Genomic DNA, 25,944 nt, shown 5'->3' with positions numbered 1-25,944 from the left:
ATTTGAATATCGGAATAAGGATGTTTTACTGTAATTGTATAGGACATTAGTGAAGCCACACCTGGTGGATTGTGTGCAGTTTTGGTGTCCTTATTGGAGGAAGATATCCTTGCTATTCGGGTAGTGCGGAGAAGGTTTGCCAGGCTGATTTCTGGGATGGTGGTCTGTTATTTGAGGAGAGACCATGTCAGTTAGGATTATATTCACTGGAGTTTAGAAGAGTGAGAGGGGACCTCAGCGAAACGTATAAAACTCTAACAGGTTTAGGCATGGTGGATTCGAAGAAAATGTTCCTGATTTTGGGTGAATCCAGGTTTGGGGTCGTAGTCTGAGGATAAGGGGTAAACATTTTAGGACTGAGGTAAGAAATTTCTTCACCCAGAGAGTGGTGAATCTGTGGAATTCGTGACATAGAAAGTAGCTGAGGACAAACCGTTGTACGATTTCAAGAAATAATTAGATCCTTTTCTTGGCGTTAAAGGGACAGGGGGTATGCGGACGGGGGGGGGTGGGGGAAGCAGGATCAGGATTTTGAATTTGTTGTTCAACCACGATCAAATTGAATAGTGGAACAGGCTTGAAGGGCCAAATGGCCTAACCGTGCTTCTAGTTTCTATGTTTCATTGAAACATCATATCATTCAAGGAAATGGGGCAATTGCTGGAAAATGGGCTTAGCTGACTTTTTGTGATAGTTATTGTCAGCACAGAGTCGATGGGCCGCAGGGCCTTTTCTGCACTCTACAACTCTATGATTCTATGACATATTAATGCAAATAAGTTCCTTCTGCTTGTTGTCAGTGAGTCCAATCTGCCTCCAAACTGCCATCAACATCTTGAAGATGAAATTTAATCTCTGACACAATTAGGTTCCTCTGACTGCTTCATTTCCCATTTCCTGTGCCATTATTACAGTCCATCCTGTGTGTGTATCTACATTACAATGTCATTTTTGGAAATCCTCATTCCAATTTATAGCAAATTTAGAAGTAACTTTACATAGTTTTTTATTTCTTATATTTTATTATCTATGTTTTCGTCCTGTGGGATATCACCTTCCCAAACTTGCGCTCATCTTCCCCATGACTTGTTTGAACTTTTCAATCCAGGATTGGAAAGGGTCTCATCAGAATAACTCAACCCTTGCTCACCAAGCCCGACGCCATCAGGATGCAGAAAAAAGCTTCAGCTCGCTTCCACTCACACTGAGGCAATGGCGCCGCCCCTACCCACACTGCACCGCGGACTGGAACCCGCCCAACGCGGACACCGGCTATTCAGTGCGCATGTGCGGCTCCTGCAGCGGCTGCAGCTCCTTTCCCTGGGCCCGAGGTGAGAGTGAGAGGGGGAGGGGAGAGGGGGTACCGGGGTATATACCGGGGGGAGAGGGGTATATACCGGGGGCGGGGTACCGGGGATCAGTACCGGGAGGGAGCGGATCCGCTTCTCCTTCTTTGTGTTTGGAGCGAGGCCGCGGTTACCCGGGCAACCCGCCGCCATCTTGTTGGAGGCTGCTGTCAGCCCCCACCCCGCCATCTCCCTCCCCACCCTCGTATCCCCCCATTCCCCCCTCTCACCTCCCCTTCCCATCTCCCCCCACTCCCCCCTTCCCCCCACCCCTGTATCCCCCCATCCCCCATCTCCCCCCCACTCCCATCTCCCCCCCCCCCCCCCCCCCCCATGTTGAGGCCCTGCTGTCTCCAGAGTCTGACAACACCGGGTTTAAGTCCAACCGATTTATTTGATAGTAAACTCACAAGCTTTCGAGGTTCCCCTCTTCATCAGGTGAAGGGGCTAGCCTGAAAGCTTGTGAGTTTACTATCAAATAAATTGGTTGGACTTAAACCTGGTGTTGTCAGACTTTTTACTGTGTTTACCCCAGTCCAACGGCGGCATCTCCACATCATGTCTCCAGAGTTACTCATTTGTCCTTTGTGTATTTGTTGAAGCTTTTTGGATTCTCCTTTGCCTTTTCTGCCAATCCAATCTCCTGTCCTCTTTTTGTCTTCCTGATTTCTCTCAACTCTACACCCTACACCATTTACACTTTTCAAGGGATCCACTTGATCTCTATGCATATCATATGCCTCCATCTTCTTCTTCTTGACCAGGGCCTCAATATCCTGAGTTATTCAGGTGAGTGTCACTCACTTGATGAAGGAGCAGCACTCCAAAAGCTTGTAATGCCAAATAAATCTGCTGAACTTTAACCTGGTGTTGTGAGGTTTCTTACTGTGCTCACTCCAGTCCAATGTTGGCATCTCCACATCATCTTAAAACTAATAGAATTATGGTCATTGATTCCAAAGTGATCACTCACTCACCCTTCTGTCACCTGTCCTTTCTTATTTCCCAAGAGGAAGTCAAGTTTTGCTCCCTCTCTAGTCAGATCATCCACATGATCTCGTAGTTAAGGATCCTCTAGGGAAGAATTTCAAATTAAGTTTGAGGGCAATAAAACTGAGTCCCACACCATCACATGTGACAGCACCACCCACCAGGTACACGGCACATACTCATGAGACTCGGCCAAAGTTGTCTACCTCATATGCTGCAAAAAGGACATCCTAAGGCATAGTACATCAGCAAGACCATGCAGACGCTATGACAATGGATGACATCACACAACAATCGCCAGGCAGGAGTGTTCCCTTTCAATCTGGGAACACTTCAGTTATGGGCATTCAGCCTCTGATCTTCGGATAGGCGTTCTCCAAGACAGCGTTCAAGACACATGACAATGCAGAAACTGATAGTCAAGTTCTGCACGCATGAGGATGGCCTCAATGGGGATCCTGGGATCTTCATGTCACAGTACATGTAACCCTCACCATTTAGCCTAGGCTTGCAAAACCTTACCACTGACCTGGCTAGAGACAATTCACACCTCTTTAACCTGTGATTATCCCTGTTTCCACTCACATTGTACCTTTAAAGACTTGATTACCTGTAAAGACTCACATTCCAACCATTGTCTTGCAATTGTGTCTTTGTCTATATATGCCCTGTTTGTGAAATCTACCTCTCCACTCACCTGATGAAGGATAATGCTCTGAAAGCTCGTGATTCCAAATAAACCTGTTGGACTTTAACCTGATATTATGAGACTTCTCACTGGGCTCACCCAGTCGAATGCTGGCATTTCCACATCATGGCTGTCCTAAACAGACTACCCTGTATACTCAGACTGTGACCCCTTGTTCTGGACAGCCCCATCTTCAGGAACATCTCTCCTGCATCTGCCCTGCCTAGTCCTATTAGCTTTTTATCTGAGATTCCCCTTCATTCTTCTGAACTTCAGCAAAAACAATCCTAACCAACTCAATCTCTCCTCATGTGTCAACCCTGCCATCCCAGGAATTAGTCTGGTAAACCTCTGCACACATCACACACATGTGCTCTTCCACCTTGTGTCAAGAAAAAGAATCAAAAGTCTGAGAGCATGTCCCAACTGACTTGAGAACAGCTTCTTCCCTGCTGCCATCAGACTTTTCAGTGGTCCTATCATGTGTTAAGCTGATCTTTCTCTTCATCCTATCTGTAATTGCAGTACTATATTCTGCACCTTATCCTTTCCTTCTCCCTTTTGTACTCTGTGAACAGTATGCTCTGATTGTATAGCATACAAAAACAATACTTTTCATTATATCCCAATACATGTGACAATAATAAACTAAATCAAATCCTTCCTCAGATAAGGAGACCAAAACTGCAAGCAATATTCCAGGTGTGATCTCACCGAGGCATTATAAAATTACGTCAAGACATCCCTCCTCCTGTACTCGAATCCTGTCGCTCTGAAGCCATCATACCATTTGCCTTTTTTACTGCCTGCTGTATCTCTGTGTTTACATTCAGTAACTCGTGTACGAGGATACCCAGGTCTTGTTGCACATTCCCCTCTCCTAATTTATGGCCATTCAAATAGTAATATGTCTTCTCTTTTTTGTGATAAAGAAATAAGCAGTTTATTAATGGATAGGTTAGGTGAGAGGGCCAAACTTTGGCAGAAGTTGTTTAATGTTGATAAGTGTAAGATTATCCATTTTGGTTGGAAAAATAGAAAGGCAACTAGTCTAAATGGAGAGAAACTTCAGAATGCCTCAGTGCCAAGGAATATGGGTGTGCTTGTGTATGAATCACAGAAAACTAATATAGAGGTACAACAGTTAATAAGAAAGACAAATGGGATTTTGACATTTATTGCAAAAGGGAATACAAAAGTAAGTGTTGACACTACTTCTGGAGTTTGTGCACAGGCGGCATGGTGGTAGAGTGGTGGGTGGCACGGTGGCACAGTGGTTAGCACTGCTGCCTCACAGCACAAGGGATCCAGGTTCAATTCCAGCTTTGAGTTTGCACGTTCCCCCTGTATCTGCGTGGACTTCCTCTGGGTGTTCTGGTTTCCTCCCACAGTACAAAGATGTTTGGGTTATGGTGATTGGCCATGCTAAATTGCCCCTTAATTTCAGAGAGATTAGCAGGGTAAATATGTGGGGTTATGGGGATAGGACCTGGGTGGGATTGTTGTTGATGGCCGAATGACCTCTTTCTGTATTGTAGGGGGTTTTTGTGAGTTTTGATCCTTTTACTTGAAGGATTTAGTTCTTTTGGAGGCAGTTCAGAGAAGGTTCATTCGATCGATTCCAGAGATGAGGGGTTTGTCTTATGAAGAGAGAGTGAGCAGTTTAGGCCTATGCTCGCTGGAATTTAGAAGAATGAAGGGAGATCTGATTGAAGTATCCGGGATGCTAAAGGAGATTGACAGGGTAGATGTAGAGAAGATATTTCCCCTTGTGGGGCAATCTAGAATGATGTGGGTATGCCGGCGTTTGACTGGCGTAAACTCAGTAAAAAAGTCTGACAACACCAGGTTTTAGTCCAACCGATTTATTTGATAATAGACTCACAAGCTTTCGGGGTTAGTCCCTTCGTCAGGTGAATGGAGAGTTCTGGCCTCAGACAGAGCATATAAAGCACAGACAGTTTAGAGATTACTGATTAGAATGCGAATCCTTACACCTAACCTGCTGTTCAAGACCTGAAGTGGCTGACAATGTGAGTGGAAGGAGCACTGATCACAGGTTAAAGAGGTGTGTATTGTCTCCAGACAGTACAGTAAGTGAGGTTTTGCAAACCCAGGCAAGTCACGGGGGTTACAGATAGTGCGACCCCCGTGACTTGCCTGGGCTTGCAAAACCTCACTTACTGTACTGTCTGGAGACAATACACATCTCTTTAACCTGTGATCAGTGCTCCTTCCACTCACATTGTCAGCCACTTCAGGTCTTGAACAGCAGGTTAGGTGTAAGGATTCGCATTCTAATCAGTAATCTCTAAACTGTCTGTGCTTTATATGCTCTGTCTGAGGCCAGAACTCTCCATTCACCTGACGAAGGGACTAACCCCGAAAGCTTGTGAGTCTATTATCAAATAAATCGGTTGGACTAAAACCTGGTGTTGTCAATCTAGAATGACAGGTTGTAGTTTTAGGATATTTAAGAGATTTAAAACAGAGATGAAGAGGATCGTGAATCAGTGGAATTCACTACCCCAAATGCAGTGGATACTGGAACATTGAGTAAATTTACGCAGGAGTTAGACAGATTTTTTAATTAGTAATGAAGTATGGGCAAGAAAGTACAGTTGAGGCCAAGACAAGAGCAGTGTTTGTCATATTGAATGGTGGAATAGGCTCGAAGTGTTGAGTTGCGTACTCCTGCTCCTAGTTCTTATGTTCTTAGAACCATAAAATCTCTACAGTGCAGAAGGAGGCCATTTAGCCCATTGAGTCTGCACTGACTCTGAAAGAGCCTGTCCCCCTCCCTTTATACTTGTAACTTGGGCGGCACGGTAGCACAGTGGTTAGCACTGCTGCTTCACATCTCCAGGATCCTGGGTTCGATTCCTGGCTTGGGTCACTGTCTGTGTGGAGTTTGCACATTCTCCTCGCGTCTGTGTGGGTTTCCTCCCACAGTCCAAAGATGTGCAGGTTAGGTTGACTGGCCATACTAAAAAAAATTGGCCCTTAATGTCCTCAGAGGCATAGGTTAGAGGGATTAGTGGGTAAAATACGTAGGGATATGGGGATAGGGCCTGGGTGGGATTGTGTTCGGTGCAGACTCGATGGGCCGAAGGGCCTCTTTCTGCACTGTAGGGTTCTATGATTCTATGAACTAGGCACATTTACCATGGCTTATGCACCCAACTGACGCATCATAGGACATTAATGGGCAATTTACCATGGCCAATCAGCCTAACCTACGCATCTTTGGATTGTGGGAGGATACCAGGGCACCTGGAGGAAACCCACACAGTGAGGCAGCGGTGCTAACCACTGTGCCACCATGCCACTTCTTATCAGTAATCCCTGTTTTTGTGGCAGCAGAGAACTTCTTGTTGTTACACTATCTCACCCTTCCTTGCGATACCTGACTTCTTGAATTTTCCATATAGACTTAAAGTTTTCCAGCCTTTATTTCTGATCCACTTTGGATATGAAAAAGGAAAAAAGGTACATTTTCAAAATGGCAAGGAACATAAAAATTTGGGTAAGTGACTAGGCCGCAGTAATCAATGAAATTCAAACATAAGGCAGTAATGCTTTGATGAATAAACTTCTGACCTGACCCTTAAAGAATTGTGAGGATCCTTTGTGGTAGTGAAAATGTGGAACTCACCCTTTCCAAAATCAATCTTTTCACAGGTAGAACTGGAGCTGATGAACCATAATTGGCAATGCCAATACCAAGCAGTTTGATACCATCCCGGTTCCTGACACTCATTGCTCATTTAATCATTGTCATCGACATCTTTTGGTCTAGGGTAAGTAAGGAGTTTGGCAAAAAAACAGCAATGGCAGCAAGATATGGGGAACAATTTCCCTGCATTTATTATGGTCATGGCTGATCATCAAATTCAATGTTCTGGTTTCCCCCTTTTGCTCCCCCACCCTCATTTCCCTAGAGCTATCTCTAATTTCTTCTTGAAATCTCACAACATTTTGGCTTCAGCTACTTTCTGGGATAGTGAATTCCACACGTTCACCACTCTCTGTGTGAATAAATTCTCCTCACCTCTAAGCTCTAAAAGATTTGTCCCTTAACCTCTAACTATGACCCGTATTTCTGGACTCCTCCACCATTAGGAACATTCTTCCTGAATGCCTCACCCTGTTAGAATTTTTATAAGTTTCAATGAGATTCCCTCTCACTCTTCTAAACTCCAGTGAATATAATCCCAACCAATTTAGTCTCAAAGAACAAAATCAGCCCAGGAAACAGGCCCTTCGGCCCAACGAGCCCGCGCCACCATCTCAACACCACCAGTCCACCTCTCTACCCACGACCCCTGTCTAATGTTTTATGGCCATCCAGATTGAGGGAAACTAATTTAGGGACAATTTATTCCTGCCAATCAGCCTAACAGCATATCTTTGGGGTGTGGGAAGAAACCGGAGCACCCGGAGAAAACCCACGCAAGCATGGGGAGAATGCGCAAACTCTCACAGACACCGGCCCAAATCCATGTGTCTGCACAGCAATCAGCAATAGTCACTGAGCTGTCATCTTGCCCAGTATCTTGTCCAGTTTAGGCACATACTAACGACATGAAGCACTAGGCCAATCTCAAACAACCAAGAGCAGCCCCAGTACGACCCATCACGTGTATGCCCCTCGTTGGACACGAGGTGGACCGACTTAAAACCTGTGAATGAAAAGAGAAAAAACATTATTATCATACTATACCCATTTACATTACCAGGGACGCCCCAATGCTAATGACCCTTATTTAAAAGGATCTCCTATATCCACCCATCTCCAACTCAGTCATGTGCCTGTCTAAGTTACTCTTAAAGGACTCTAGCGTGTTTGCCTCCACCACCTTACTTGGCAGAGCATTCCATACCCCCACTACCCTCTGTGTGAAAATCCTCCCTCTAATATCTGTGTTGTACCTCTCCCCCCTCACCTTAAGTCCATGGCCCCCATGGTCTCTCCTCATATGACGGACCTGCCATCCCAGGAATCTGCCTAGTAAGCCATCGCTGTACTTCCTCTCTAGCAAGGACATTCATCCTCAGATAAGGACACCAAAACTGTACACAATACTCCAGGTTTGACCTCACCAAAGCCCTCTACAATTGCAAGAAAACATCCCTAACCCTATATTCAATCCTCTGACTATAAAGGCAACATACCATCTGCTTTCTTTACTGCCCGCTGTGCCTGCGCATTTGCTTTCAGTGACTGATGCACGAGGATGCCAAGATCTTGCTGAGTATGTATCTCTTTCAATTTACACCCATTCAAGTAATAATCTGTCTTCATTTTATTGCTACCAAAGCAGATAACCTTACATTTATCCATGTTATACCATATCTGCCAGGCTGATGCCTGTCCAAATCACACCAAAGCATCTCTGCATCCTCCTCACAGCTCACCCTTCCACAGACTTTGCATCATTTGCAAATTTGGAAATAATAGGGTGAGTTTTTCCATTCCTCCACCATGGGAATCATAGCAGGCGAGGGGCTTGAAGAACATGGAAAGGTCTGTTGACCTCAGACGGGATTTTCCGGTTTCAGGGTGAGGGAGGCCAGAAAATGCCGCCCAATACATTTCTTCTAGATCATTAACATGTAAAGTGAACAGTGGCAGTCCTAGCAGTGATCCCTGTGGTACCTTACTAGTCGCTGCCTGCCGATCAGATTAAGAGGATAAATACATGGGTTATGGGGATGAGGTGAGGGTTTGCCTGAATAAGATGCTCTGTCAGAGAGTCAGTACACACTGAATGGGCCAAATGGTCTCCTTCTGTACTGTTAGGTTCTGGTTAGGTGAAATACAGCCCCAACAGAAGCCAATTACTTGGCAGGCAGCATCTGGAACTGGTAGAAAAAATGTTAACAACAAGGATGTCTGGATGTCAAGAGTTTGTCATGTAGAAAATCATTCCAAAATACTTTGCAGAAGTGTCCTCAGCTGAAAATGGATGTGAAACCAAAGAAGAAACAAATTAGGAGGGTTGAGTATTTTAAGAAGAAATAAGAAGAATTGAGAGAAGAGTCGGAAAGATTGAGCCTATGAGGGCGCGAGCTATCTTAGATCTGGTGTTGTGTAATGAGGCAGGTGGAATTAGGGATCTTCTTGTGAGGGATCCTCTTGGGACGAGTGATCATAGTATGGTTGAATTTCTGATGCAAATGGAGGATGAGAAAGTAGGGTCCCGAATCTGTGTCCTCTGTTTTAACAGAGGGGAGTACGATAGGATGAGAGTGGAATTGACGAATGTAGATTGGGGGCGCAGATTGGTTGGTAAGACGGCTGAGGAACAGTGGAGGATTTTTAAGGAGATCTTTTTCGGTACTCAGCAGAAATATATTCCGATGGTAAAGAAGGACTGTAGGAGAAGGGAAAACCAGCAGTGGTTATGGAAGGAAATAAAGGAGAGTATTAAATTAAAAGCTGATGCGTTCAGAGTGGCTAAAAATAGTGGGCGATTAGAAGATTGGGAAAGATTTAAAAATCAACAAAGAATGACTAAGAAGGTGATAAAGAAAGGAAAGATAGAGTATGAAACTAAACTAGCTCTAAATATAAAAAATGACAGTAAAAGTTTTTACAAATATATAAAGAAGAGGAGACTGGCTAGAGTGAATGTTGGACCCTTGGAGGATGAGAGGGGGGATTTAGCGGTGAGCGATGAGGAAATGGCTGAGGCTTTAAATGAGTTTTTTGCCTTGGTCTTCATGGAGGAGGACACGAATAGTTTGCCGGATATTAAAGTTAGAAGGATGGTCGAAGATGAGGGCCTAAATGCGATTACTTTGTGTGATCAGCAAGTTTGCAGATAACACAAAGATGGCAGGATTGGCACATAGTAAGGAGGAGTGTCAGGTGACACAGCAGGGTATAGATAGGCTGGTATATTGGGCGGATAAATGGCAGATGGAATTTAATCCTGATAAATGCGAGGTGATGCATTTTGGAAGGAATAATGTAGGGAGGAGTTACATGATAAAGGGTAGACCTATTAAGAGTATAGAAATGCAGAGGGACCTGGGAGTGCTAGTGCACAAGTCTCTGAAGGTGGCAACACAGGTGGAGAAGGTTGCGAAGGAAGCTTATGGTATGCTAGCTTTTATAGGAAGGGTTATAGAGTATAAGAGCTGGTGTCTAATGCTACAGTTGTACAGAACGTTGGTTAGACTGCATTTGGAGTACTGCGTCCAGTTCTGGTCACCTTACTACCGGAAGGACGTGGAGACCCTGGAGAGAGTGCAGAGGAGGTTTACCAGGATGCTGCCTGGTATGAAAGAACTGGGTTATGAGGAAAGATTGGGTAAACTGGGGCTCTTTTCCTTAGAAAGATGGAGATTAAGGGGGGATCTGATAGAGGTGTATGAAATAATGAAGGGTATAGATAGAGTAAACAGTGGCAGGCTTTTTCCTCGATTGGAGACAAATATCACGAGGGGTCACGAGCTCAGGGTGAGGGGGGAGAAGTATAATTTGGATGCTAGAGGGAGGTTTTTCACACACAGGGTCGTGGGGGTATGGAATGCACTACCAAGTAAGGTGGTGGAGGCAGGCACGCTGGACTAGTTTAAGGTTTACTTAGATAGACACATGAGCAAAACAGGGATGGAGGGTTATAGGAGATGGCTTTAAATAAGGATCAGAGCCTCGGGACGTTCCTGGAAATCTAATGCTGCATGTGTTGATGTTTTGTCTCTTTTACTCCGCAGGTGCGTCGGTCCACCTTGTTGTCTAACGAGGGGCATGCACACGGTGGGTCGTGCGTGGACTGCTCTTGGATGTTTCGAGAGTGGCCTAGTACTTCGCGTCGTTTGTGTATGCTTAAAACTGGACCAGCAGCTGGGCACCACAACAGCTCAGTGACTATCACTGTTTGCTGTGCAGATACATGGATTTGGGCCGGTGTCTGTGGGAGTTTGCGCATTCTCCCTGTGGTTGCGTGGGTTTCCTCCAGGTGCTCTGGTTTCCTCCCACACCCCAAAGATGTGGTCTTAGGCTGATTGGTGTAACAAATTGTCCCTAAGTTATTCTCCCCTGAATCTGGTTTCCAATGGGGGTACCATAAGCATAGACATGGGTCAAGGGAGGTATAGGAAAAATACATTGTTAAGATGGCGGCACGGGCTTGTTGGGCCTGTTTCCCATGCTGTCTAGTTCTTTGTTCTTTGTTTATTCTTTGTATCACTAGGGAGGTAGTGCTTGATAGACTAATGGGACTGAAGGTGGACAAGTCCCCAGGACCGGATGGAATGCATCCCAGGGTTCTGATAGAAATGGCAGAGGTGATAGTGGATGTCTTAGTGATTATTTACCAAAATTCGCTGGACTTCGGGGAAGTGCCAGAAGATTGTTTTAAAAAGGTAGCAGGCAAAGGCAGGGAATTATAGGCCGGTTAGTCTAACATCTGTAGTTGGAAAAATGCTAGAATCTGTCATCAAAGAAGAAATAGCGAGGCACCTAGAAAAGAATGGTTTGATCGAGCAGATGCAGCACGGATTCGTTAAGGGAAGTTGTGTTTGACAAATTTATTGGATTTCTATGAGGATGTGACTATTGCGGTAGACAGAGGGGAGCCGGTGGATGTGGTGTTTTTAGATTTCCAAAAGGCGTTTGATAAGGTGCCTCATAAAAGGTTGCTACAGAAGGTTAGGATGCACGGAGTTGGGGGTAAGGTGTTAGCGTGGATAGAGGATTAGCTGTCTAATAGGAAGCAGAGAGTTGGTGTCAATGGGTGCTATTCTGATTGGCAGTTGGTGACCAGTGGTGTGCCGCAGGGATCGGTGCTGGGGCCTCAACTGTTTACCATTTATATAGATGATCTGGAGGAGGGGGCTGAGTGTAAGGTGACGAAACTTGCTGATGACATGAAGATGATTGGAAAAGCATATTGCGTGGAGGGTGTGGAAAGTCTGCAGAGAGATCTGCAGAGTCACAAGAACCCAGTCTGCAGGTGCAGCAGGTGATCAAGAAGGCGAATGGGATGCTGGCCTTTATAGCGAGGGGGATAGAATGTAAAAGCAGGGAGGTCTTGCTGCAACTGTACAGGGCACTGGTGAGGCTGCAGCTGAAGTACTGTTGCAGTTTTGGTCGCCGCACTTGCACCAGGATATGTTGGCCTTGGAGGGAGTGCAGAGGAGGTTCACTAGGCTGATACTGGAGATGAGGGGGTTGGCCTATGAAGACTTGTTGGAGTTTAGAAGGATGAGGGGGGATCTTATAGAAACGTATAAGATAATGAAGGGGATGGATAGGGTAGAGGTAGAGAGATTCTTCCCGCTTAGAAAGGATAGCGGACTAGAGGGCACAGCCTCAAGATAAAGGGGGGGCAGTTTAGATCAGAGTTGAGGAGGAACTTCTTCACTCAAAGGGTGGTGAATCTCTGGAATTCTCTGCCCGTTGAAGTGGTGGAGGCGACCTCGCTGAATATATTTAAGTCACGGGTAGATAGGTTTCTGATAGACAGAGGAATTAAGGGTAATGGGGAGAAAGCGGGAAAGTGGAACTGATCCACTTCAGATCAGCCATGATCTTATTGAATGGCGGGGCAGGCTCGAAGGGCGAGATGGCCTACTCCTACTCCTATTATGTTCTTATGTAAGTTCTGGCAATCAGAAATGAGAGGAGAAAATGTGGATGAGATCAGAGTTGGAAGAATACAGTACTGGATGAGATTAAGATTTACTAGGATGCTACCGGGACTTGATGGATTGAATTATAAGGGGAGACTGAATAGACTGGGACTTTTCTCTCTGGAGCATAGGAGGCTGAGGGGTGACCTTATAGAGGTCTATAAAATAATGAGGGGGCATAGACAACATAGATAGTCAATATCTTTTCCTAAAGGTAGTGGAGTCTAAAGCTAGAGGGCATAGGTTTAAGATGAGAGGGGAGAGATACAAAAGTGTGCTGAGGGGCAATTTTTTCACACAGAGTGTGGTGAGTGTCTGGAACAAGCTGCTAGAGATGATAGGGTACAAGTTTATCTTTTAAAAAGCATTTAGATAGTTACATGGGTAGGATGGGTATAGAGGGATATGGGCCAAATGCGGGCAATTGGGATTAGTTTAGGGGGTTTAAAAAAAACGGGCAGCATGGACAGGTTGGGCTGAAGGACCTGTTTCCATGCTGTAAACCTCTGTGACAGTGACTGTACTAAGATGGATAGTGATGAAACAACTTAAATATGAGGATGAGCATCTTAAATTGACCCAGTCCTCGAACATCTCAAATATAAATCAATAAGGACAAGGGGGGACAAATTTGTATTGTCCAGAGACCCAGAGCAATGACCTGGGAACTTAGGTTCGAATCCCACCATGGCAGATGGTGGAGTTTGAGTTTAATAAAAATCAAATGATGACCATGAACCATTGTCAATTGTCACGAAATCCCATCTGATTCACTGATGTCTTTTAACATAATAAGAACATAACATAAGAAATAGGAGCAGGAGTAGGCCATCTAGCCCCTCGAGCCTGCCCCGCCATTCAATAAGATCATGGCTGATCTGTCGTGGCTCAGTTCCACATTCCCGCCCTCTCCCCATAACCCTTAATCCCCTCGCTTATCAAAAGCCCATCAACCCGCGTCTTAAAAATATTGAGCGAGGCAGCCTCCACCACTTCAACGGGCAGAGAATTCCAGAGATTCACCACCCTTTGAGTGAAGAAGTTCCTCCTCAACTCTGTTCTAAACTGCCCCCCCTTTATCTTGAGGCTGTGCCCTCTAGTCCTACTATCCTTTCTGAGCGGGAAGAGCCTCTCCACCTCTATCCTATCCATCCCATTCAACATCTTATACGTCTCAATGAGATCTCCCCTCATTCTTCTAAACTCTAATGAGTACAAGCCTAGTTTATTCAGCCTTTCCTCATAGTTCAACCCCCTCAACTCCGGAATCAGCCTAGTAAACCTCTTCTGCACTCCCTCCAAGGCCAAAATATCCTTGCGTAAGTGCGGCGACCAAAACTGCACACAGTACTCCAGCTGCGGTCTCATCAGTGCCCTATACAGCTGCAGCAAGACCTCCCTACTTTTATATTCAATCCCCCTTGCTATGAAGGCCAGCATCCCATTCGCCTTCCTGACCACCTGCTGCACCTGCAAGCTGGGTTTTTGCGACTCATGCACAAGGAACCCGAGGTCCCTCTGCACCGTTGCCTGCTGCAGTTTTTCGCCACGTAAGTAATAGTCCTTCCTACCATTATTCCTACCAAAGTGGATAACCTCACATTTGCCAACATTAAATTCCATTTGCCAGTTCCTGGCCCATTCGCCCAGCCTATCTAGATCCTTCTGCAGACTTTCCACACCCTCCGCACAATTTGCCATTCCACCAATCTTGGTGTCATCAGCATTAGAGAACGAAATCTGCCATCCTTACCCAGTCTGGCCTACATGATCCACAGCATTGTAATAAACACATAATTGGGGATGGGTGATAAATGCTGGCCTAGCCCACGACACCCATACCCCATGAATGAATAAAAAAAATGGATAAATGGAACTGGGAGGTTATTTTGTGAAAACAGAAACATGAATTTATACAGTCCTGCCAGGGCTGGACAGACAGTGCAGGGATAGTGTATCCCTTAGCTGGAAGGTCTAGAATAAGGGGTCACAGTCTCAGGATAAGTGGTAGGTCATGGAATCATAGAGTTTTACAGCACAGAAAGAGGCCCTTTAGCCCCTCATGTCTGTGCCACTCATCAAGCATCTTTCTGTTCTAATCCCATTTTCCAGCATTTGGCCCATAACCTTGAATGTTGTGATGTTTCAAATGCTCATCCATGTATTTTTAAAGATTGCAAGGTTTCCTTCCTCTACTACCCTCCCAAGCAGTGCATCCCAGGCTCCCACCACCCTTTGAAAATTGTTTACCTCAGATTGTCTCTAAATCTCCTGCCCCTTATCTTAAATCAATACCCCCTGATTATTGATCCCTCGATTACAGGGAAAAACTTCCTTCTTTTCGACCCTATCTGTTCTTCATCATTTTGTCCATCTCAGTTAGGTCCCCCCTCAGCCTTCTCTGCTCCAAGGAGAACAAGCCAGCCTAATCAGCCTCTCTTTATAGCTGAAACATTCCAGTGCAGACAACATCCAGGTGAATCTCCTCTGCACCCTTTCTCGTACAATCGTATCCTTTCTATAGTTTGGTGACTAGAACTGCACACAGTACGCTAACAAATGTTTTATGCCACTTCGTCATACCTTCCTGCTCTTATACTGTATGCCTCAGCTAACAAAGTTGTGTCTCACATGTCTTCTTAACTATCTTATCTACCCGTCCTGCTGTCTTCAGGGATTTTTGGATGTGTACCCAGATCCCTCTGGTTCTCTGTACTTCCTAGCATCCCACAATTCATTCTGTGTTCCTTGCCTAGTTTGTCCTCCCAAAATGTATCACCTCACTTTTCAGACTTAAATTTCATTTAGAACATAGAACATAGAACATTACAGCGCAGAACAGGCCCTTCGGCCCACAATGTTGCGCCGACCAGCTTTTTAAAAAAAAAACACTAACCCACTAATCTAAACCAATCCCATTTCGTCCATAAACCTATCCACAGATCTCTTAAACGCCCCCAAACTAGGTGCATTTACAGCTGCAGCTGGCAGGGCATTCCAGTCCCTCACCACCCTCTGGGTAAAGAACCTACCCCTGACATCAGTCCTATAACTACCCCCCCTAAATTTAAAGTCGTGCCCCCTCGTGCTAGCTTTCTCCATCCTAGGAAAAAGGCTATCACTATCTACCCTGTCTAAACCTCTAATCATCTTATATGTTTCAATAAGGTCCCCTCTTAGCCGCCTTCTTTCCAGCGAAAACAACCCCAAATCTCTCAGTCTCTCCTCATAGGATCTCCCCTCCATACCAGGCAACATCTATCACTGTTCTACCCATCTGGTCTGCCAGTCTATGTCATTCTGTAATCTAAGGCTTATCTCCTCACTATTCATCACATGTTTTCATGTCATCCGAGAAGTTACTGATCATACCCCCCACGTTCCCATCTAGGTCATTAATGTACATTACAAACAACAGGGATCCAGCACCAATGGTAGACCAGTGGATAATTATTTAATTCAATTATATACTTTACTTTTTCAATCGAAAATATTTTAAAAATATATACAGTTTAGAACTTTAGGAATAAAATAAACCTCAGCCGAAGGAATTCACTTAAATAAGAAGCTTCTTTTCCGTAGCAGAGTAAGACCACTTCCTGAAGGCTGGAAAGATAGAAGCAAAAAACAAACAACTATCTCTTTCCCTTCCTTCCCTAACTGCCTAAAATACCCAACTCCCAGTGCTGAATCACACTTCTTGCCCTTTCCCTCAGCGCACCAAAATCCCAATTAGAACCAAATTCTCAAATATATACACTTTGTCTCACTCGGGCCATAGTTTCCCATCACAGACTGTGTGCTATTTTCTGACCATGCACTTTAAAAAATCCCTTATATAGAGCTATGATGAGTCATTTTTCATCTTGCCTTCTTGCTACAAAAATCAACACCTATTCAGGTGATGCACAATTAACTGCCAATAATTCTGCCCAACTAGACTATTTAACTTACTGTTGGTCCTTGGATAGAATCTGACTTTGACTCTAAAATTGAACTTGATTTACTAATTGAATTCTGACTTTAAACCTGATATCTGACTCACTAAGGCCAAAGTCCCTCTTCACTGATAATGCATCTCATACTGTCTGGGGTGTGCGCGGTCCTTGATTATGCTGGGGAGAAAAGAGCTGATGTTTTGTGTCTAGATGACCGTTCGTCAAAGCTGAAATAGGTAGAAGTGGGCTGTCTGGGGTTGGAAGATTGAGGTTGGAAGCTGTGAGGGGAAAGGCATCCAGAGAAAATGAGGTCAACAACGGTGTTGGAGATAATGGCTTGATGATCAGTGGTGTGATCGTGGCCCGGGGGAGGAAGGAGGAAGTAGCTGAGAGTTAGTGCTCAGCCTCTGTGAGGTAGAGATACAGATCGATTGTCAGAAAAACTGATCTGACTCACTAATGTCCTTTCGGAAAGGAAATCTGATGTCCTTATCTGGTCTGGCCTGCACATGACTTCAGAGCCACAGCAATGTGGTTGACTCTCAACTGCCCTCCAAGGGCAGCTTGGGATGGGTAATAAATGCTGGCCAGCCAGCGACACCTATGTCTCATAAATGAATAAAAATAATCTTAAGAAATTTGCACGTACAAATTTACATTATGCGAGGGCTCATTTATGTACTCCAATTTTTTGTACTTTATTTTGTTTTGCTTGATAATATAAGAGGACTTCATTCCTTTCAAGATGTTTATACCTTCTCTGTTGCAGAGGAACAATGTCCTGGCCTGTCTTCCTCCCACTTACACCCCTCAAGAGTATCAAAGGCGTGACACAGAGTAAGTACTATACCACTGAAGGGACATATCATAATGACATTATGCATATTTTCAACACCGCCATTAAGCACGTTGAGTGGTGATGTAAACTTTGATCCCAGCAATTCAAGGGTGACCCTTTACTGTACATCTCCATATTAACATTCTCCTACACCTTCTCCAAAAGTCTCTTAAAGGCATTGTCTCTTTGGTGGTTTCTCCAGTCTCCTTGAACTAGTAAGGAACTTCAACAAAAACAGAAAATGCTGGAAAATCTTAGCAGGTCTGATAGCATCTGTGGGGAGAGAATGGAGTCAATTTTTCGGTTCTGGATGATCCTTTGTCAGGAGTAGGTAAGAATCCTGAAGCAGGTGAACAGAGTGGTGAAGAAGGCATTCGGCATGCTTGGTTTCATTGCTCAGAATATTGAATACAGGAATTGAGATGTCTTGTTGAAGTTGCAGCTGTAGCTGTATAGGGCATTGGTGAGGCCGCAGCTGGAGTACTGTGTGCAGTTTTGGGCGCCGCACCTGCGCAAAGATATTTTGGCCTTGGAGGGAGTGCAGAGGAGGTTTACTAGGCTGATACCGGAGTTGAGGGGATTGAGCTATGAGGAGAGGCTGAATAAACTGGGCTTGTACTCGTTAGAGTTTAGAAGAATGAGGGGAGATCTCATTGAGACGTATAAGATGATGAATGGGATGGATAGGATAGAGGTGGAGAGACTCTTCCCGCTCAAAAAAGACAGTAGGACTAGGGGGCACAGCCTCAAGATAAAAGGGGGGTGGTTTAGAACGGAGTTGAGGAGGAACTTCTTCACTCAAAGGGTGGTGAATCTCTGGAATTCCCTGCCCGTTGAAGTGGTGGAGGCTGCCTCGCTAAATATTTTTAAGACGCGGGTTGATGGGTTTTTGATAAGAGAGGGGATTAAGGGTTATGGGGAGAGGGCGGGAAAGTGGAACTGAGCAGCGACAGATCAGCCATGATCTTATTGAATGGCGGGGCAGGCTCGAAGGGCTAGATGGCCTACTCCTGCTCCTATTTCTTATGTCCTTATGTTCTTATGTAAGTTGTACAAGACATTGGTAAGACCACACTTGGAATACTGTGTACAGTTCTGGTCACCCTATTATAGGAAGGATATTATTAAACTGGAAAGAGTGCAGAAAAGATTTACGCAGTCGGCACCAGAACTTGATGCGTTATAAGGAGAGGTGGATAGACTGGGACTTTTTTCTCTGGCGTGTTTAAGGCTGAGGAGTGATCTTAAAGAGGTCTATAAAATAATGAGGGGCATAGATCAAGTAGATAGTCAATATCTTTTCCCAAAGGTAGAGGTGCCTAAAACTAGAGAGCGTAGGTTTAAAGTGAGAGGGAAGAGGTACAAAAGTATACAGAGGTGCAATTTTTTCACAGAGGGTGGTGAGTGGAACAAGCTGCCAGAGGTAGTAGTAGACAGGTACAATTTTGTATTTTAAAAATCATTTAGATAGTTACATGGGTACGATGGATATAGAGGGATATGGGCTAAATGCGGACAATTGGGATTAGCTTAGGGGATTTAATAAAAAAAAGGGTGGCATGGACAGGTTGGGCCAAAGAGCCTGTTTCCATTGACTGAACGTCCATAACTCTATGACTCTGAGGTTACTTAGGGAGGGCTATCACTGCTGATGTCCTTCATTTGTGATCTAGTAGGTGTGACACTCACTCTTCAGGTTCAGTGAACTCTGTCCATGCTGTCAATCATTTCAGATTGGGGCAGACTTGTTCCACCAAACCGTGTCTGGCTATGTCCTGATCTGTTGGATCTCATTGCCATAGTCTTTAAGTTACCACAGCTGCATGATTCTGTGACGCATATCCTCTCACAGGTCCTGAGCTCTGAATTGTCAGTTAAAGTATGAGCTTGACTCACTCAGTAAGGTTTCTTCCTAGCTTGATCATGGTCTTTCACCGTGCATTTAGTAACAAGATCTATGGCAGGAAGGGAAGTTGTGGTCCATCAGAAGTTCACACAGGCAAACCCACAGTGTAATGGTGTTGAATAGTTTCTGAGCAGAGAAAGCCCAAAGTTGACATTAGAACCATAGAAAAGTTACAACACAGAAGGAGGCCATTCAGCCCATCTTGTCTTCCTGCACCTGGCCCGTAACCTATAGCTTAAGCACTTAAGTTGCAGATCCAGGTACTTTTTAAAATTATTAGGGGTTTCTGCCTTCACCACCAACTTGGGCAGCGCATTCCAGAACCCACCACCTCTGCGTAAAAAGTTCTTCCTCGTGTCCCTTCTACACCGATCTTAAATCTATGTTTAAAATAACCCCAACCTATCCAATCTCTGCTCATAGCTACATTTTTCAACCCCGACAACATTCTCGTAAACCTCCTCTGCACTGTCTCCAGAGCAATTATGTCCTTCCTGTATAATGATGACCTGGACTGCACATAATGTTCCAGTTGTGGCCTCACCAATTTTTTTAAAGTAATTCCAACATTATATCCTTACTTTTATAATCTATACCTCTGCCAATGCATTCCATATTTCTTCCTTACTAACTTGTCGACTTGAACTGCTGTCCCGTACGCCAGGATTCTTACTTCATCTACCCTTCTTAGTTGTATTCCCATTTATTGTGTATTCCCTAAAACTGTTTAACCTCACTTTACTGCATTACCTCATACTTTTCTATGTTAAAATCCATCTGCTACTTTATCGTCCACTCCAGTAACCCATCAATATCATTTTGTAGATTGTCATCTGCACTATCCACTACTCACTCGGCCAATCTTTGTGTCATGTACAAATTTCCCAATCATGCCCCAACCCCATGTTCACATCCAAATCATTAATGTATAACACAAACAGCATGAGTACCAACACTGAGCCCTTTGAAACACTACTTGAAACAACTTTCCATTCGCAAGGGCAGCCATTGAACATTATTTTTTGTTTTCTGTTACTAAGCCAGCTTGTCACATTACCCTGTATTACATGGGCTTTTATACATTTTTGACTAATCTGCCATGTGGGACTTTGTCAAGTGCCTTGCTAAAACCCATGTCCACAACATGCACTACCTTCATCAACCATTCTTGTCACTTCCTCAAAGAATTCAATCAAGTTTGTGAAGGAAGACAATCCATGCTGACCATCCCTGACAAATCCAGGTCTTTCTACATGAAACTTAATCCTATCTCGCAGGATTGTTTCTACTAATTTGCCCATTACCAATGTCAGACTAACTGGCCTGTAATTGTTCGGCATTTCCTTCAATCCCTTTGTAAACATCGTTTGCATTTCTCTAGTCCTCTGGTACCTCCCCTGTAGCTGGTGAGGATTGGAAAATCATACAGCATCTGTTAGATCTCCTTCAAATGGTCTTTGACAATACTGCCCTCTTAACTTCCCTATTGGGCTGGGGTATTTTTAGGATGTCTACAAATCCATGTGACTTTGTGAAGGATTGAAAGTACTCATTGGCAGACAGCGATGTGTTATCAGAGATGACTATATCCAGAATGCTATTTGTAGAGCACATTTTCATCAAGGGGTAATAACAGCCTCATAGGTAAGGCCATTTAGGTTTTGCACCTCTATTCATTGGAAATAATAATCAACCACTATGGGAAAGGTTTTCCGTTTAGTCAAATAAACCCATGCCAAGCCAGTCCCAAGATCTCAGTGGGAATGAGAAGGGTAGGAGTGGCTCTTTCTGCTCCCGCCTGTTAGTGACATAGGTGACACAGCAAGAGACCATCTGTTCAATGAATGAAATCCCTGGCCAGCATACAGACTGCTGTGCCCTGTTTCAATCCTTGGTTATGCTGAGGTGTTCTTGGTGGATCTTCTCAAAAACCTCCAGACAGTGAGCTTGTGAAACAACCATGCTTGTATTGAGTGGCAGAGCGAAATAGGACCAGGAAGATGGCTTTTGGCACCAAACCAGTTCGATTGTTGGCCTCTTCTCCACATGTCGTGAGATCGACCGGCACAGGGGGCCGTAAGGTCATGCCCTTTATGTTTTCAAGAAGGAGTTAGATATAGCCACTGGGGCTAAAGGGATCAAAGGATATGGGGGGAAAGTGGGATCAAGCTATTAAGGTGAAGGATGAGTCATGAATGCATTGAATGAAGGAGGCCATTCAGCCCATCAAGTCTGCACTCACCACAATCCCACCCAGGCACTAGTCACATAACCCCTAATATTTACCTGGCTAATCCCCTTGACACTAGGGTCAATTTAGTTTGGCCAATCAACCTAACCCACACATCTTTGGACAGTGGGAGGAAACCGGAGCACCCAGAGGAAACCCATGCAGACACAGAGAGAACGTGCAAACTCGACACAGACAGTGACCTGAGGCAGGAATTGAACCTGAGTCCTGGTGCTGAGAGGCAGCAGTGCTAACCAGTGTGCCACCTATGGTTCTTATAGTTGATTACTGTTTGATTTCCAATGAGGACAGGAATCCAGGCCAACAGCCTGTGCTGTCTTCCATGAAGCAGGAAAGAACTCTGGCCCTCATCAAAACTGCTAACTGCTGGAATCTTGGAACTTGTGGCTCCAAAACTAACTCACCGTCCGTGTCTTCTCTTTTCATGAATGATAGTCTTGCTCTGAAAGACAATCAATCAACTTCTGCCATCACGATGGCAGATTAAAGGTTCTGAAGAAAAGTCATACTGGACTTGAAACATTAACTTTCTTTATCCACAGATACTTCTGTATTTTTCCAACACTGTTTTTACTATTAATGGTAGATTAAGCCTGTGTTATCTTGGTATATATATTTTGTATATCTGATTCCAGTTTTTCTCTAGAAGTCGATGCACAAGAATTTATTGGTTTCACTTGAATGTCTGTTGATTGTGGTCCTTTGCTTCCTTCCAGATTAGTTGTGGCATTGTCGGTGACGCTGGGTATGTTTCTGATTGAGTTGCTGGGCTTCTTCTCTGGAATCTCCATGTTCAGCAGCACGCAGAACCTCATTTGTATCCTTCAGGCAGTCACACAGCACTATTACTGTCTAGGACCAGATAAATTGAAAGACGTTGGAGAGAATTCTCTGATGACGTACGCCCTGTTACTGCTGCTGGCGAGAATGGAAAATTTGGCACTTAGCCTAAATCTCCATTCCCAACAGCAGGACCAGAGAATTCCCGGCCATTGTCTATGAGTGACTAACACAGACATCTCCTGTAGCGTTCCTAATAACTTCTCGATGGTAACAGGAGTTATAGGATGGGGTTTTCCAGCCACGTGTGCCCCAAAACTGAACATTTTCTCCCGATGTCAATGGACCTTTAAGTGGTCTACAATTCCCATGTGGGCAGGACTGGAAAATTTTCTCCATAGCATCTGGTTAAATTATTCCATGGCTATCAGTTTAAACATTCGGGGAACTTATTGAGAGTTTTTATCTTTTTTTTAGTGAAGTTGCAGTTTTCACAGTTTAAATTTTATACTGTTGCATTCTAAGAGGCCACTTCCAGGAAGATCCACTTTATAGACTTGGGTTACTGACCTCCATCCCATCTTGAGCTTTTAAGTTTAAGTATATTTTTGAGTGTCACAAGTAGGCTTACATTAACCCAGCCAGTTACCTACCCCCCCAATCAGTCTACTCTCAATCATCAGTAAAGTGATGGAAGGGGTCATCGACAGTGCTAACAAGCAGCACCTGCTCAGCAATAACTTGCTCAGTGAGCCCAATTTGGGTTTTGCCAGGGTCACTCAGCTCCTCACCTCCTACAGCCTCGGTTCAAATATGGACGAAAATTCCAGCGATGAGGTGAGAGTGACAGCCCTTGACATCAAGGCTGCGTTCGACCGAGTGTCGCACCAAGGAGCCCGAGCAAAACAGTAGGTATTCGGGAAAACACTCCGTTGATTGGATTCATATCTGGTACGTAGGAAGATGGTTGTGGTTGTGGAAGGTCAGTCAACTCAGCTCTAGGACATCTCTGCAGGAGTGCCTCAGAGTAATGTCCTAGGCCCATGCCAGGGACCTGGGTTCAATTCCCGGCTTGGATCACGGTCTGTGCGGAGTTTGAAGGTTCTCCCCCTACTCTGCATGGGTTTCCTCTGGGTGATCAAAGAACAAAAGAAAATTACAGCACAGGAACAGGCCTTTTGGCCCTCAAGCCTGCACTGACCATGCTGCCTGACTTAACTAAAACCCGCTACCCTTCCCTTTTCCCTCTATTCCCATCCTATTCATGTATTTGTCAAGATACCCTTTAAAAGTCACTACCGTATCCACTTTCACTACCTCCCCCGGCAACGAGTTCCAGGCATCCACCACCTTTTGTGTAAAAAGTGTGCCTCATCCATCTCCTTTAAACCTTGCCCTTTGCACTTTAAACCTGTGCCCCCTAGCAATTGGCCCTTCCGCTGTGGAAAAAAGCTTCTGACTATCCACTCTGTCCATGCCTGTGATAATCTTGTAGATTTCTATCACGTCACCTCTCAACTCCGTCATTCCAGTGAGAACAAACCAAGTTTTTCCAACCACTCCTCATGGCTAATGCCCTCCATACCAGGCAATATCCTGGTAAATCTTTTCTGTACCCTCTCCAAAGCCTCCACATCCTTCTAGTAGTGTGACGACCAGAACTGAACACTATATTCCAAGTACCTAACTAATGTTCTATAAAGTTGCAACATGACTTGCCAATTTTTAAATGCAATTTTCCATGGCCAATGAAGGCAAGCATGCCGTATGCCTTCTTGACTACCTTCTCTACCTAAATTGCCACTTTCAGTGACCTGTGTACCTGTACACCCAGATCTCTTTGCCTCTCAATACTCTTAAAGATTCTGTCATTTACTGTATATTTCCTATCTGTAGTGGGTCTTCCAAAATGCATTACTTCACATTTGTCCAGATTAAACTCCATCTGTTATCTCTCCACCCAAGTCTCCAACTGATCTATATCCTATTGTATCCTGTGATGGTCCTCATTGCTATATGCAAATCCACCAACCTTTGTGTCATCTGCAAACTTACTAATCAAACCAGGGTGCCCTGGTTTCCTCCCACAGTCTGAAAGACGTGCTGATTAGGTGCATTGGCCATGCTAAATTCTCTCTGTGTACCAGAACATGCGCTGGAGTGTGACAGCTAGGGGATTTTCAAAGTAACTTCATTGCAGTGTTAATGTCAACTTACTTGTGACTAATAAAGTTTTTTTTAGCCATCTTCAGCTGCTTCATCAATGATCTTTCTTCTGTCATAAAGTCAGAAGTGGGGATGTTTGTCAATGATTACATAATATTCAGCACCATTCGTGATTCTTCACTGAAGAGTCCATGTTCAAATGCAGCAAGATCTGAATAACATCCAGGCTTGGGCTGACAAGTGGCAAGTAACATTCGTGCCACACAAATGCTGGGCAATGACCATCACCAATGAGAGACATGCTAACCACCATCTCTTGACGTTCAGTGGTGTTACCATCATTGAATCCCCCACTGTCAACACTGTGGAGTTACCATTGACCAGAAACTGAACTGGACTCGCCACATAAACACAGTGGCTACAAGAGCAGGTCAGAGGCTAGGAATATTGTGGTGAGTAACTCACCTCCTGACTCCCCAAAGCCTATCCACCATCTACAGGGCACAAGTCAGGAGTGTGATCCATTTGCCTGGATGGGTGCAGTTCCAACAACACGCAAGAAGCTTGACATCATCCAGGACAAAGCAGCCCACTTGATTGGCACCACATCTACAAACATTCAATCCCTCACCACCTACGCTCAGTTACAGCAGTGTGTACTATCTACAAGATGCACTGCAGCAACTCACCAAAGATCCTTAGACCACTTTCATCCAGAAGGGCAAGGACAGCAGATACATGGGAATACCACATCCTGTGAGTTCCCTTCCAAGCCAATCATCATCTTGACTTGGAAATATATTGCTGTTCGTTCACAGTCGCTGGGTCAAAATCTTGGAAGTCTCTCCCTAACGGCATTGTGAGTTGACCCACAGAACATGGACTGCAACAATTCAAGAAGGCAGCTCATCACCACCTTCTCAAGGGCAACTAGGGATGTGTAATAAACACCGGCCCAGCCAGCGATGCCCATGTCCCACAAATAAATTTTTAAAAATTAATGCTGCAATGAAATTATTGTGAAAATCTCCTAGTCGCCACACTCCAGCATCTGTTCGGGACACAGAGAGAATTTGGCATGGCCAGTCCATCTAACCAACGTGTCTTTGAGACTGGGAGGAAACCTCCGCAGGCATGGGGAAAGTGTGCGGATTTCGCACAGACAGTGACCCAAGCTGGGAATCAAACACAGAGCTAGAGCCTGTCACAAAGGATTGACATGAACATTGTCTCAGCAAAACTTAAAGGAATTGGAATTAAAGTTCGGAGGGTAGAAATTGGTATGCAATTTTTGGTCTAACAGGCACAAAGCACACCAGTACACCAGTGGGACAGCCTGTGCCAAATCTTCACAGGTGTAGAAAATACTTCAATTACTTTCAGTAAGTGCTGGGCT

At 44.6% G+C, this 25,944-nt stretch overlaps 1 protein-coding gene across 5 annotated transcripts in view; it reads left to right on the top strand.

Moving 5' to 3' along the window:
* The first annotated feature begins 1,251 nt into the window (after nt 1-1,251).
* Nucleotides 1,252-25,944, top strand: part of LOC145359845 (transmembrane protein 107-like) — a 59,047-nt gene continuing 34,354 nt past the window's right edge. For 4 of the 5 annotated variants that reach the window (XM_080214637.1, XM_080214636.1, XM_080214639.1 and 1 more), the window contains exons 1-4: nt 1,252-1,331; nt 6,706-6,824; nt 17,377-17,444; nt 22,319-22,419. In XM_080214637.1, coding sequence (XP_080070763.1) covers nt 6,738-6,824; nt 17,377-17,444; nt 22,319-22,419 — 256 coding nt within the window. In that variant the 5' untranslated portion in view covers nt 1,252-1,331; nt 6,706-6,737. Of the gene's footprint in view, nt 1,332-3,687; nt 3,727-6,705; nt 6,825-17,376; nt 17,445-22,318; nt 22,420-25,944 lie in introns of those variants that run through there. The other variant, XM_080214638.1, reaches the window with a different exon arrangement.

This window comes from Carcharhinus amblyrhynchos, chromosome 29, assembly GCF_965287045.1.
Source record: "Carcharhinus amblyrhynchos chromosome 29, sCarAmb.v2.hapA, whole genome shotgun sequence".
Classification (NCBI taxonomy): Eukaryota; Metazoa; Chordata; class Chondrichthyes; order Carcharhiniformes; family Carcharhinidae; genus Carcharhinus; species Carcharhinus amblyrhynchos.
Note: the sequence above shows the minus strand (reverse complement) of the source record. Positions and strands in the feature narration are given on the sequence as shown.